We start from the raw sequence: 14,773 nt of genomic DNA on the forward strand, positions 1-14,773 counted from the left end.
ATGGGCTCTAAGATCCTTTCCAACCTAAGCCATTCCATGATTCTATGATTCTGTGAAATCCAGAGCGTACCCAGCACAGTTGCTTTGGATTCATCCTGGCAGAACCACCAAGAGCTGAGATGCTTTTCAAAGGCTTCTGTATTTCAAGGTACTTGGCCAGAACTCTGTGGATTAGGCTGCTCAAAGCACCCCTATTAAGCAGGTAATTAAGAGGCAGCATCGTTGCCATTCCTGCCGCAGGGAGGTTGGGGAGAGAGCTCTGGGTGAACAATGGGATCCTTTCCTTTTTAATTCTTGATGTCTTAATAACTGTCTTCATGTATTACTGCAAAGCAGAACGTGACCGCCCTCATCAACTCCGCATGGGTTTTAAGTGCTATCAGCTGTTAATTAACTCCAGTTTGAAGAAGTTGGGGAAGTTGAAAGCTGCTTTCCTTCGGTGTGCTGGAAGCTGATTCCCATTGATTTGTGCTGGGAATTAATCAGGCAGCCAAACACTCACTTATTCCATTTGCCTCTGTGCTTTCTTTGCTTGTAAATGATATCTTTGTAGTTTACTGAGAGCATGAATCATGTCGGAGCTTCTGAAGAATTTTCCCTCTCTGTACTCATACATTTTTCATGCTGCTCAAATCATAATCTGGATAATGAGTGTGGGGAGAATATTGCTGTGTGTCTCCAGCTGAATGTTGGGGATCTAAACCCCTGATTTGCGTGGCTGGTTGCTCTGTTATAACACTGACTAATAGAGAATGAACATGTTTAAACTCTGGGTTCACACTTACAGAGCTGGGCTAAAAAAGCCTGAATGTACATCCCTGGTGAGCACTCCCTGGCTTGTGCCCTGCCAATCTTCCTCTAGGCTGGCTCTGAGTTACGGTGCCTGGGCAGATTAATGGGGGGATCCCTCATAAATTTATGGTGAGAAAGTAATTGCTTCCAGTAGTTGTATAGTTCCCAATTAGCAACAGGCTGTTGCTCCTGCAGCCCTGTGTGTGCACTGTGCTCTAGTTGAAAGTGTTGGCAAAGATGTGTCTGCACATTCCATGTCCAGGGATATGCAGGTAAATCAGGGATTGGGAGCATGGTGGCAGCTGAGAGCAGGTGCCATGGCCATGCCGCACATGAACCTGGATGCAAATTTGAAGGAGGTCAAAGTGTTCTTCCCGAGAGGGAATCATGAGCAGGCCAGACACAACAATCCATACAACTGTGTTGTAAAGGCTGGTGCTTGATGGGAGTTTGTGACTGGAGTAAAAGAGCTCAGCCCAAGAGCAGAGGGGCTGGAACTAGGCAGAGAGCGGCAGAGGGGCTGGGTGGTGTCTGTAGGAAAAGTCCTTTGTTCTGTTTGCCCTTTGGGTACCAGGGTTGACCGTCCCTAGGATCTGGTGTGTGATCTCCTCTCAGCAATGGCAGATTAATTGCTGGGAAATTGACAGTGAATTATTTGATTGGGAGGAATTGACGTGGATTATGATCCTGGCTGTGAAATATTTTCAAGCAGACATTAAAGGACACCCTATAGTCAAGCACTGTCTGTACTCCAAGTGGGTGACACTGAGTGTTCACCACCCACTGACCTGCCTGTGGTTTGGGGCAAATTACAGGGAACATTCAGTGTTTTACAGAGTTCTGTTCTGTTCTATTTCTCTTCTGAAAGAGTTGTGTCATGCACTGGTTAAAGCAGAATTCAGTGAATTTTGTCGGGAAGGAAGAAAGGAAGGAAGGAAAAGAAAGAGAAAGAAAAAGAAGTAAAATGAAAAAAAGGAAAAATAGAAGGGAAGAAGAATGAAAATAAAGAAAGGGAGAGAAAAAAGGAAAAGCAAATTTGAGGTAATGACTGAGAATAAATCAGTAATTCAGTTGACGACATCTCCCAGTTAGGAGCAGCTGGTCCCACAGTGGTGAGGGTGGATAAAGAAGGCCTGGACACAGCAGTCAGTGCTCTGGGCTGGGTGACATGGTGGGGACTGGTCACAGGCTGGACTCAATGATCCTGGAGGGCTTTTCTAGCCTCGGGATTCTGGGATTTGGAGCCTGAAGGTGGTGGATAGGGTGTGGGAGAGCTGGAGGTGTTCCACTCCGTGAGAAGTCCCCCCAGAGCAACAGTGTTCATGTCCTGGCTCTGTGTGGGGACAGAGGGACAAGTGTCCTACCCCGGACTCTCCACCCATTCTCAGCTGTGGGGGGGGTTGTCTTGGATTTTGAGTCCAAGATTCCCCTGATTAGGCTCTTTTTGTTTTTCAAAGTCCTGTGCCAGAGTTAGAAAGAAGAGTGGAACTCACAGCACGGTCTTGAAAGGTGTTTATCAAGTTTTTTATCTGAAGATCAGCGCACCGCCCAACACCAGGCTTAGTACACTGAAAGACACTGCTGCCAAGAGCATGAGAGCTGGTGTCCATGGTCTCTTAAGGACTTCTAACCCAATTAACTCTTGAAACGTACTATATTTTCAATTTTGTACCAATAATTACTACTAATTCTAGATATGCAATTCTCTACACCACCTGCATTCTACCAATGTCTTTGTGCCACCATCACAGCAGAAGATGAAGTTGAAGAAGAGGAACTTAAGACACCACCCAAAATTCTCCATCTTGCCTCTATCTACTTCCATTCTAAAACCCCAAAACTACAAATTTTCACCCTGTGACAAACTAAACTACTATCTAATTTAAATTGTAGTTGTTCTCTTTTCCTCAATAAGTGTTGGCAATTTTTCCCATGGGCTAAGGTCAAAGGCAATGCTTTCCTGGAGTCCCAGACCCCCAGGGCAGTTTGAGGGGTTTTCCCCATGCCCTGGACTCCAGCAGGGTTGGAGCAAGAGCCCCATTTGTCTGAACACCCTGGGATCTGCAGGGGAGGTGTCCTTGAACTGTGTCACCTCTCAGGGTCAGTTCTCGGGGTGCCTCCAGAGCACAACCTAAAAGCTGCTTCCCAAAGCTCCAGTGCTCCCACCAGGGAGGGGCTGAGCTTTGTATCAGTCTCTGCTGTGCCCAGGGGTGCTCCCAGTGCCCATCACCTCTGTGTGTATGGGATGGGTACGGCCTGCCAAGGGACCTGCTGGATTTGGGTACAGATACTGGAGGACATGGCAGAAATCACAGCCTGGGCTTGGAAGGAGGAGGTCCAGAGGTTCCTTCTGTATCACATGGACAGGATCTCTGGGAGTGTCCCACTGACATGGCATTGGTTGTCCATAAGACTCTTCCAGACTTGTCATGTTTCCAACCACAGTGACCTTCTCCAAGGTCCCTTGGTCACTCAGGAGCATCCTGCCTTTAACTCCTGTTAAAGCAGCGTTCCAGGATCGAGCCCAGCCTGTGTGTCACTGCTGGGGAAACCTGGCACAGTGCCTTGGGGATGTGTCACTGCAGGAGGGGCCCATTTTTGATGCCATATCTGAATCTGTGACCTTGCCATGGGATCCAGCGTGAGGGGGGCAGAGCCAGCAGCTGCAGAGTTTGCTGTGGCCGGCACTGCCAGGGCTGGGGAGTGCTGAGCTGACTGTCCTGTTTCCCTGTGTCCCCAGGGTGTGACCTACTGCGGGGAGAGCTCTGCCAGCAGCCTGACCATGGCCAACGTGCCGTGGCACGGGGAGGTGGTGAGCTTCGTGCAGGAGCTGGCGCGGCTGCTCCCGGAATACGGCATCGCCTGCGAGCATGAGCACTCCAACTGCCTGCTGATGGCCCACAGCAAGGTGAGCCTGATGGGTCACACCTGCCTGGGCTGCTCTGGGGAGGGCCAGCATCAACAGCCTTGTTCTCCAGAGTTACCCGGAATTGTTTAGGCTGGAGAAGCCCTCTGGGGTCTTTATGTCCAGCCCAGCAGTGTCAAGGCCACCACTGACCCATGTCCCCAAGTGCCACATGCATGCCTGTGTTAAACCCCTCCAGGGTTGGAGACTCCATCCTGTCCTGGGCTGCCCATTCCAAAGCTTCCCAAACCCCTCCAGTCAGTGGCCAGGAGAATCCATGGTGTGCCCCAGGATTCCAGCCCTTCACACCCCTGGATGCCACCTGGACCCAAGGGATGCTCTGTTATTTTCCTGTTGGTCTTAGCCAGAATCTCGAGAGGCAGAATCACCACATTTGAATCAGAGAACCACAGAATCACTTGGGTTGGAAAAGCCCAACCACTCCCCCAGCACTGCCAAGGCCACCAATGCCCCATGTCCCCAAGTGCCACATCCACAGGGCTGTTAAACCCCTCCAGAGATGGAGACTCCACCCCTGCCCTGAGCAGCTGTGCCAGGGCTGGACAACCCATTCAATGAAGAAATTTCCCCAAAATCCACCCTGAGCCTCCCCTGGGCCAGCCTGAGGCTGTTCCCTCTCCTCCTGTCTCTGTTCCCTGGGAGCAGAGCCCGACCCCCCGGCTGTCCCCTCCTGTCCGGGAGTTGTGCAGAGCCACAAGGTCCCCCCTGAGCCTCCTTTTCTCCAGGCTGAGTCCCTTTCCCAGCTTCCTCAGCTGGTCCTGGTGCTCCAGCCCCTTCCCAGCTCTGTTTCCTTCCCTGGACACACTCCAGCTCCTCAGGGTCTTTCTTGTCATAGCAGCTTCTCTGGCAACTTCTACCAAGGCCTCAACACCCTCATGGTAAAAAAAAAATTATCTTGTATCCAGTGTAAATTGACCCTGCTGCTGTTTAAATCCATCAGCCCTTGCAACAGGTCCTGCTAGAAAGGTTTGTCACCATCTCCCCTTCAAATACTGGAAAGGAAATGAAATGAAATACAAGTGAAATGCAAAAAAAAAAAAAAAAATCATTTTAAAAGATGCAGGAAATGAAAAATAATGAGTACATATTTGCTCTCTGAGCTTCAGAAAAGATTAATAGAAGGACAACAAAAAAAGATAATAATGTGCCAGCTGGGCACCTGATGAAATTGTAGATTCCTGGAATGCTTTGGTTTGGAAGGACCTTAAAGCCCATCCCATTCCATGGGCAGGGACACCTTCCATGATCCCAGGCTGCTCCAAACCCTGTCCAGCCTGGCCTTGGACACTGCCAGGGATCCAGGGGCAGCCACAGCTTCTCTGGCCACCCTCCAGGGCCTCAGCACCCTCCCAGGGAGGAATTTCTCCTCAATATCCAATGTAAACCTACCTTGGAGTCTGCAAACGGAGCAGCTGGGAAGGAGCAGAGAAAACCAGGACACCTGGCACTGGTTGTGTTTGATCTCACCTTAAATTTGCTTTATTTACAGTCTCACTCCTGGCTGTTGCCACTGGCAACTGTTCCTGAGAAAGTAAAATCTCCTTTTACATTGTAAGGTCCAGGAAAGCAAACAAACAGATTGCAGAAACCTTTTTGAGGCAGAATTTAAGTAAGGAGAATTCTTTCACCATTAGCAAGGAGAATAAATTGGTACCTGCCCAGGAGGAATTCAACAGCTGCTTCTCCTTCCACAGCCATTAGCAGAGGGTGTCTGTGGGAAACAATCTGTTGTCGATGCTAAAATAGCTAATAAAAATAAATTTATTTCCATTAGGGTTTAATTTTTGAGTTTCAGGCTCTAGTGGAGAATAAAATCTGTCAGTGCCTATTATTTGCAGGAAAACCTGTGCTCTGTGATTGATCAAACTGGAGTGAGTAATTGCAAAATCAAAGGGGTCTTTAAAAAATTAAGGAGTTGCAGGAAGAGTGTAATAAAAATCATTAAGAAATGTGATTTATTTCACTGTGTTTTCCTAGGTCTGAGTTTGGAAGTGTTCAAACAATGCTCCTGATAAATTTAATGCTGCCATTGAATGCCAGCCTGTAGGAAACAGTCTGGGAATGTCAGGAATAATTCATCCTGCAGCTGCTGCCTGGGATGGATGGGACTCATTGATTGGCACCTGCTTGTGATGAGTGACAGCTCAAGACTTGAGCTCTGAAGTCTCTTAAGGGCAGGAATTTAGGGAGAAAAGAGATTTTAAAGAGAGCAGGGTTTTTGTCTGGTGTTATTTTCTCTCTCTGGAGGTCACAGGGTGGTGCTGAGATGGGAACTGGGGCACTTGGGGGCCTTCAGGGTCCTAAAAGTCTCTCATTCAGCCTCCAGGTCTCTTCCCACACACAAATCCCTTTTCCCTGCTGGCCAGCAGTGGGTTCTGCTCTCTGGGAGTGTCTGCAGATACAGGGCAGGTGCTTGTGGGAACCCTCAGCACCCTGGAATGATGGGTCCCACTTTAACCTCAGAGAGCTTTGGATCCCAGGGGAGCTCAAAAAGTCCTGAGAACTGAATCCTCACGGCAAGATGTTTGATTTGCACTTACCCTTCCCAGAGCCCTAAAGATGACCTGAGAGAACAACCCCTGTGCCCTGCACCCCATGCCCTGAGCATCCTGGGATTTCCGTGGCATTGGGGCACTGGGGGACAGGTCCTCAGAATCCCAGACTGCTCTGGGTGGGAGGGACCTTAGGGCCCATCCAGTGTCCCCCTGCCCTGGGCAGGGACACCTTCCACTGTCCCAGGCTGCTCCAAGCCCTCTCCAGCCTGGACACTGCCGGGGGTGAGTGGGTCCTGCTGGAGCCTGAGGGACAAGTGGGGACAGCCAGGGCTGAGTGCAGCTTTCCCTTGGCTCAGCTTGGGCTCACAAGGGTGGGAGCTCCTCTTCCCTGCTCTTCCTGCATCCTCCTCCTGGCTCTTCCCTGGTTCCCATCTCTCTTTGGGAGTTGCCTGATGTTTGGGCTCCATCCTCTTTGATTCTCTAGCAACACTGCTGAATTCTTGAGTAATTCTCTTTGCTTTCAAGTAAATCCCATAAACCATGATCACAAAAATGGGATTTATGGCATCACTTTGAACTAATGGGCTGAGATATCCACACAGGAGCAACTTTTTAATGGAAGAGTTAATTCAAGGGACCTTTTCCAGAGAGAGGCCCGAGGCTGCTGCTGTTCCTGGTTGGGACAGTCAGTGCACCCTGAGGACCAGACAAGCTCCTGAGAGGGGGGAAGGTGCTGCAGCTGCCTTGCAGGGAGGATTTCTCTGAAGGAAATTCAATATCTTGGTCATTTCTGCACTAAACCCCTTGGCTCCATGGTGCTGGATTTGCTTTCCATGTGTGTTCCACCCTGTCCTTGTCTCGAAGCATTTCCTGGCACTTCCAGCCCATTTTATTCATTAACCCTTTCCCCCTCTGGAGCAGGTGGTTATTTTCCAGATCTCTGGGGCTTTACAACAGTTTCTGGCCAGTTCAGTCAGTGTGCTGCTGCTGCTCTCAGACTGGCTGAGGGACTTGGATCCCAGAGTTCTGGGGCAGAACAGGAGGGTTCCATGTCTGAGCATCCCTGTCACTCCAGGGCTGATTTCCACATCACTGAGCAATGCACAGCTCAGGGAATGCTCCTGGAATTCCAATGCCTGCTCTGTCTGGAGGTCTCAGCTCACAGGGTGCCATGAACAGGGCAGGCTTAGCACCCTGATGCCATCAGCCATTTCTGCCTTAATTAATCTGATAGGCCTGACTTAGAATCTTGGATTGGTTGGAGAAGCTCTCCAAGACTATTAAGTCCAACTGTGCACCCAGCAGTGCCGCCATGTCCCCAAGTGCCACATCCACACACCTTTGGGACACTTCCAGGTATGGGGACTCCACCCTGCCCTGGGCAGCTGTGCCAGGCCCTGACCACCCTTTCAGTGAGTAAATTTTCCCTGATATCCAACCTGAACCTCCCCTGGCACAATCTGGGACTGTTTCCTCTTGTCCTGTTACTTGTTCTCTGGGAGAAAGGGCCAAGACCCAAACTCCCTCCAGCCTAAAGCAAAGACTTACAGAAGCAGAGTGTCCATCCCTGGATCCTCATGGTGCAGCTGTGTACTCCAGCCCTCCCTTGCCTCACCAGCTGGATTCTTTCCCTGTTGGAAGTGGTCTGGGATAGTGCTGTGTTCTCCAGCATGGCTGGGTCACCTTGGCATCAACAAAGGGAGAGGCTTTTGGGCACAGCCCTTCAATAAGTTCATTTCCCATATCCAAATTCCCCTCTGAGGATGGGGAGGCCCTGACACAGAGAAGCTGTGTCTGCCCCTACGTAGTGGTTTGAAAGCAAAACAAGTGAGAGACTCCAAGTCAGAAATACAATTTAATAAGAAGAAAGAAAAAGTAAAATAGAATAAATGCAGTAATACAAAAGACCACTGACAGAGTCAGAATACAACCTGAGCAGGGTGGTGGGAGCAGTCCAGGTGAGGGGCTCTTCCTGAAGCAGTGATCCCACAGAAAGGTCTGGGAGCTCTGCTCCTCTGGGAATCCAGTGGGTCAGGGCTGCTTGTCCTGTCCCAAATCCCAGATTCTCTCCAGGTGGGAATGCTTGGCTCCTCCCCCTGGGCAGAGCATCTCCCAATGGGATGAGGAGTGTGAAGTGGGTCCTTGGTGGCCCATTAAACAGAGAGAGCTCCTGGAGGGAGTTCCCTGTGAGTCCTGGGCAAGGCATTGATGGGCCATGAGCAGAAGATCACCCAGAGGGAGGGGCCTGGGAAGACACTGCCCCACCTGATTTCAACAGTTCATGAAGATGGTGATAGAATAAATACTTTGTGCACATCCTACACTGCAACCCAGGACACTCTGGATCCCTGGCAGTGTCCAAGGCCAGGCTGAACAGGGCTTGAAGCAGCCTGGGACAGTGGAAGGTGTCCCTGCCCATGGCAGGGGTAGAACAGGATGGACTTTAAGGTGCCTTCCCACCCAGACCACCCCAGGATTCTGTGTGGCTGCAGCACTGGGGGTGTCATGGCACCTCCAGGGCAGGTGTTGGGGACAGGGAACAGCCTGGCCAGAGGTGCCCATCCCTCTCCTTCAGCCACAAAGTCGTCCCACCCAGGAGGAACTTGGCCTTTTCCTCCTGGTGTTGGCACTGCCGGGCTTGTCTGGGCCTGGGAGGCTCCAGAGCTTGAGAGAAGGCACTGAATTGTTCAATGCTGAGCATCCCGTGCTGAGCATCCCAGCTATATTTAGGGAGGAAGAGGAAGCACTTCACTCCCAGCTGCACATCCCCTGACAAGGGATAGATCAGGGACAAAGAGTCCATCACGTTTAGTTCCTTCCTGTCTCAATCCTTCGGAGAGTGGGAGCCATCTCTGGGATCCAGAGACAGCACCACAGGCAAAACCAAACTTGGGAGGCTGAGGGTCACAAAGAGGTGGAACATCCTGGGATCTGCAGCAGAGCAGGGGATGGGGTGGAGTCCAGGTGTGGACAAGGTGACCCCATGTGTGGACAAGGTGTCTCAGCAGCCAAGCAGCCTCCTTAGACCAGGCATGAGAACAGAATAGTGGAATTCCTGAAGGTTTTCTCCCTTTCCCTTGTATCCTGGCAGCAAGAAGGTGGCTCTGCTGGGCTGAATGTGTCAGTGATTATAAGCAGCTCTCCATTGTGCTGAAGTAATCCAGCTTTGATCCCTGGGAATGGGAGCTGCTGAGATTGAGCCCTGGCTCCATTGGCAGCTGGGCTGTTCTGCTCGGCAGTGGGAATAACTCCCCAGGGTCAGGGGGATCAGCACAGGCTCCGTGGGCCAGGGCACTGCTGGGCACAGCTCAGGGCAGTTCAGGCTGTCCCACTCTGGGAATCCACAACAGTGAATTCCATCTCCAGGTATTCCATGTGCTGCCTCTGGGGATGTTCCCTCTGCGCTGACTCCTCTGATTGCTCCTGAGCACGGGCTGGAGTCACTGAGGGTGGCTGCAGGGCTACTTGTTATTCCCATCCAGAACTGATGGGAATTGTGGTGCTGGTAGCTGTTCCCACATCCCGCCTGAGAAGCTGCTGAGGGATTTAAGGCTTGGTTATTCCCAGGGCTCTGTCCCTTTGCTGGTTTTCCTTCAGCCCCATGGCTGAAGGAGAGATGTGGAGAGACTCAGCTGTGTGTGCCTGGTGTCTCATTGCTTGTGGAATCAGAATCAGGAAATGGTTTGGGTGGGAAGGGGCCTAAACCCCATCCAGTGCCACCCTTCCATGGGCAGGGACACCTTCCACCATCCCAGGCTGCTCCAACCTGGTCTTGGACGCTTCCTGGAATCCAGGGGCAGCCAGAGGTTCTCTGGGCACCCTGTGCCAAGGCCTCCCCACCTTCCCAGGGAACAATTCCTTCCCCCTATCCCATCTAACCCTGCCCTCCTTCCTCTTAAAGCCATTATTCCCATCTCTTACCTCATCTATAACTTAAAAAGCACCTCAATTCCTTCCCCCTAAAGTCTGAGGTCGGGACAATAATTCAAAAGGAGAAGTTGGCAGATTTTTGCCAGGGACTGTGACCCTGTTCAGAGTAATTTCTCATGATATTTCTCCTTGTTTTGCTGAGTGACTCCAGTTCAGTCACTTTCCCTGTCAAACAAAGGGAGCCTTAAATAATTGTGAGCCTTAATGAGGTGAGAAAGGGGGTCATAATTCTCCCAGCAGTGGCACCAGAGCCACGGGCAGGGACTGAGCCCAGCAATTCCCCCTGCACAGGAGGCACAACTTCTGCCCTGGGCAGTGCCCAGCCCTCAACAGGCTGCCCAGGGAGGGGCTGGAGTCTCCTCAGCGGGGATATTCCAGAGCCCTCTGGACACAATCCTGTGCCCTGTGCTCTGGGAAGGCCCTGCCTGAGCAGGGACCTGGCACCAGTGACCTGCTGTGGTTCCTTCACACCTGGCTTAGCCTGGGGTTGAAAGTTTCCCCTCATTCCTGTCCCTCTTGTATCCCATCATTAACGCCTGCCTGGAGCAGTGCTCCTTACCCTGGGGGATCTGCAGAATCTATCAGCTTTTTCCTTGCTGTGCATCCGTGCCACATCTGTGGGGAGCAGTGGGTGGTGGCACCCTGGGGACCAGAGCTCAGGGGCTCCAGGAGCCAAGGGAAGGCTCCTGAGTAACCCCAGTTCTGAGCAGAGCCCTCAGGGAGGGAGAGTTTCTCTTTCCAGCCAGGCCAGGCCAACTGAAGGAGCTGTGACACTGATTCCAGCTTGGAGAAGAACCAGGGGAGGGGTCTCAGCCATTTCTCCTTTCTATGTATTTACCACCCTGAAGGGTTCCACAGCAGTGAAGAATTCCTTAAAACACCTGCCCATATTAGGCTGGGATCTCAGGGATGTTTAGAGTTGGCTCACCTGTTATATGGATGCTGTGAAACTGCTTTGAGCCTTAAATCTTTTGTTACCCATGGAAGAATCACAACATTGTTAAATCCAAGCTGTAAATCTCGTAGGCAGTTGGAGCTGTTCTTCCTCACTCTGGGTTTGGGATTTATTCCTCAGCAGGAGCCATTTCTCCCCATGACACATCTGCCCCTCTGCCATTATGGTTCATGGCTGTGCTGTCACTGCACTGAAAATGATGATTATTGATTGATCTGATTTGGAATGGATCCCAGGTTGGTTGTTCTGGTGGGAATGGGGTCACGGGATCATGGAATGAGTTGGATGGGAAGGGACCTCAAAACCCATCCAGTACCACTTCTGCCATGGCAGGGACACCTTCCACTGTCCCAGGCTGCTCCAAGCCCTGTCCAGCCTGGCCTTGGGCACTGCCAGGGATCCAGGGGCAGCCACAGCTCCTCTGGGAATTCCATCCCAGCCCCTCCCCACCCTCACTAGGGAGAATTCCCTCCCAGTATTCCATCCAACCCCCTGGCAGTGGGAAGCCATTCCCCCTTGTGCCTTAAAGGCATTCCTGGATCCTCTGGTTTGGGGTTTGCCCTTTAATTTGCTGAGTGTTCATGGATCAAACCTGGAGGGAGCAGAGTTTGATGTGAGATCTGACATTGTCACCTCCCACCTCCCCACCCTGGAGGCAGCTCAGCTCTGCAGAGCCCAGATCCTCCTTGGGATCAAGAGTTTTCCTTTACAGGTGACATGATGTCTCCTCTGCCATTGTTTTCCTGGTGGCCTCACACATGTCCCCACTTTGGCACAAGAAAAATGAGCCTTGGGCGCCCTGATTTATTCCCAGTGCTGTGACTCTGCAGTGTCCCCTCCTGGCTCTGGCTCTAGCAGGGACGCGCTGTAATTCCATGGGCAGGGATGGAGGATCATCAGCCACGGCTGATTGCAGAATTTCAGGGGTGTCAGCAGTTTTCCCAACCAAAAAAGCTTTTAGCTCTTGGGCACAAAGTCAAGTGCCATTTGAAGTGCACAGCCATCAAGTTTGGGGGGGAAAAAATCCACAAAACCCAAGGAGCCAGTCTGTTTTCCCTCTTTTTTTGGATGAAATGCGTAATAAGCTCTTAGCTGAGATAAATCCTAATTGAGGCTTCAGCCGAGGCTGGGGCTAAATGAGCAGAGCAGGTCTGGGAGACAAATGCAGCTTCAGCTTGTCAAAGGGAGCCATTCTTCACATGGAAAGAGGATTTGTGTCATTAAACCTCTTCATCTCCCCTGTTCCCAAACACCGCCCTCCTGCCTCTGTCCAGAGTCACCCAAATCCATCCCAATCCCTTGGCAGATGGCTCTGGTGCTGCTCCTGGGCCATTGTCCCAGGCTGGGCTGTCCTGGAGTCACAATCCCACGCTCAGGGTTGGGGTGACCTTGGTAAGATCCTTCACTGAGGAGCACCTGGGCTTAGCCCCAAATCCATGCCTGTTCTCCAGGGCTCTCGCAGCTCCCCACACCAAGGGCTTTCCCATGGAAGTGTCAGCTGGCAAGGGCAGGAGGCCTGAGAAAGCTTTGAGAGGCATTTTAAGAGCTTCCCTCCTGGAAAGTTGGGCTGAATTGGGGTAGATCTCGTAATTTGAAGGCTGCAGGAAAGCATCCAACAGTGCAGCCCTCATGGAGATACCACAGGATCCTAGGATGGGTTGGGTAGGAAGGGATCTTAAAACTCATCCTATCTCAGCCATGGGCAGGGGCACCTTCCCCTGTCCCAGGCTGCTCCAAGCCCCAATGTCCAACCTGGCCTTGGGCACTGCCAGGGATCCAGGGGCAGCCACAGCTGCTCTGGGCACCCTGTGCCAGGGCCTGCCCACCCTCCCAGGGAACAATTCCTGACCAATATCCCATCTATCCCTGCCCTCTGGCAGTATGAAGCCATTCCCTGTGTCCTGTCCCTCCATCCCTTGTCCTCAGTCCCTCTCCAGCTCTCCTGGAGTCCCTTTAGGCCCTGGCAGGGGCTCTGAGCTCTCCCTGGAGTCTTCTCTCCAGGTGAGCACCCCCAGGTCTCCCAGCCTGGCTCCAGAGCAGAGGAGCTCCAGGCCTGGGAGCAGCTCTGGGGCCTCCTCTGGGCTTGCTCCAACAGGATGAGGTTATTCCAGTGCTGAGAATTCCAGAGCTGGAAGCAACTCTGCAAGGGGGTCTCACAAGGGCAGAGTAGACATGGAGAATCAATTCCCTGCTGGCTCGGGTACTAATCCACTTGAATTCCTTTTGTTTTCCTATTAAAGCTATATCCTACAGGAGCCTCTGGATGGCTTTACCTGCACCTCCATGTGGTGTGAAATTAGAAAAACACCAGCTGGGGATCCCAGTTCATCCCCACCCAGCTGCTCTCAGCATAACCTTGGTTTGGTGTTTCCTGGTTCCCTCACAGTTTCCTTTCCTCCAGTTCCAGGTGGATGGTGAGTGGAGGACCTGGATCGACTACAGACGTTTCCAGGAGCTGGTCAGGGAGTACGAGCAGAGCGGCGGCTCCAGGACCTTCACAGCGGCCGAGTACACGGCCAGGACTCCTTCCTGGGCCCTCTTTGGGGCCAGGGAACGGGGGTTCGACCCCTCAGATGTGAGATTCCAGAGGAAAAACAAGGCACGGGACATCTCGGGGTGCTGAGGGCTGGGGCTCGCCGCACCCTGGCCTTCCCAGGACTCCATTTCGGGCTGACACTGATCTTGGATCCATCCACCTGGATTATCCTGATGTTTGAGGAGGGAGTTGAGCCTGGATTTAAACCTTCCCTCCTGTTTTTAGGGCTTCCTGGATGAAAATATTGATAAGTTCTTATCTCAAGAGAAATCAGAACTGATTCAGCAGCAGTGGGTGGGGGCAGTGCTGGGTTCTCCTCAGTGGGAATGTTTGGAGTGGGATGTGGGGCCAGAGGGTTCCTTGGACTCCTGTGCAAGGAGAGCCTGGCAGCAAAACATTCCACCACCCTAAGGAAAAATGCCAGAGGATTTCAGCTGCACAAGGTTGGATCAGGACAGGTGGGGCTACAGCCAGACCTGGATCCAACAGCTGATCCCTGAGGGGAGTATCATTTTAGGGGCTTTGTTCTGGTTTAAACACTGGTGCCATTTCCTGTAAAAACCCCATTGCCAAGAAGCCAAAACTTGGGAATGGATGTAACAGCACCCCATGGATACCAGCTGCAGCTTCTGATACCTCTCTAAGTGTCTTCCAACCTCATGGCTTTGGGAATGAGGTTTAGGAGCAGTGTTATCCCACTGCCAGCAGCCCTAAACAACAGGTCCAGTCCTTCAGAGCCCTGTCAGGCTCCAGCTGGGTGTGCCCAGTGTCCAGCCCGGTGCTGCAGATGGAACATCCTTGGGATGGGGATTCCATTTCTTTTTAAAAGCAACCTCTTTTCTTAAGCTGTACAAAGAATTTCTAAAGCAGAAGGAAAATAAAGGAGTTTTGCCTAGAGCACCTCTGGTGTGTGGCTGCTGAGCAGGGTCTGTCAGGGAGGGTGAGAGATGGATTGGAAGGAGATGAGAAGCACAAATGTTGGATAAGAGCTCCTTCCTAACAGATGTGGGGTGGAAGGGAGAGCATGGGGTGGGTACATGGGTGATGGATAGTGGGTGCCTTTCCTGAGTATATTTTTAAAATATCACAAAATCCTGTGAGGGTCTGGGTGGGAAGGGACCTTAAAGCCCATCCTGTTC

At 51.7% G+C, this 14,773-nt stretch overlaps 1 protein-coding gene across 3 annotated transcripts in view; it reads left to right on the forward strand.

Annotated features, from left to right (window-relative positions):
• LOC310917294 (S-adenosyl-L-methionine-dependent tRNA 4-demethylwyosine synthase TYW1-like) overlaps positions 1-14,521 on the forward strand; it is a 90,215-nt gene extending 75,694 nt beyond the window's left edge. For all 3 annotated transcript variants that reach the window (XM_083875400.1, XM_083875402.1, XM_083875401.1), the window contains 2 exons: positions 3,533-3,700; positions 13,500-14,521. In XM_083875400.1, the coding sequence (XP_083731526.1) occupies positions 3,533-3,700; positions 13,500-13,721 (390 nt within the window). In that variant the 3' untranslated portion in view covers positions 13,722-14,521. The remainder of the gene's footprint in view (positions 1-3,532; positions 3,701-13,499) is intronic.
• The last annotated feature ends 252 nt before the right edge of the window (positions 14,522-14,773 follow it).

The sequence above is a fragment of the Zosterops lateralis genome (genome assembly GCF_965231275.1).
Source record: "Zosterops lateralis genome assembly, chromosome: 19".
Classification (NCBI taxonomy): domain Eukaryota; kingdom Metazoa; phylum Chordata; class Aves; order Passeriformes; family Zosteropidae; genus Zosterops; species Zosterops lateralis.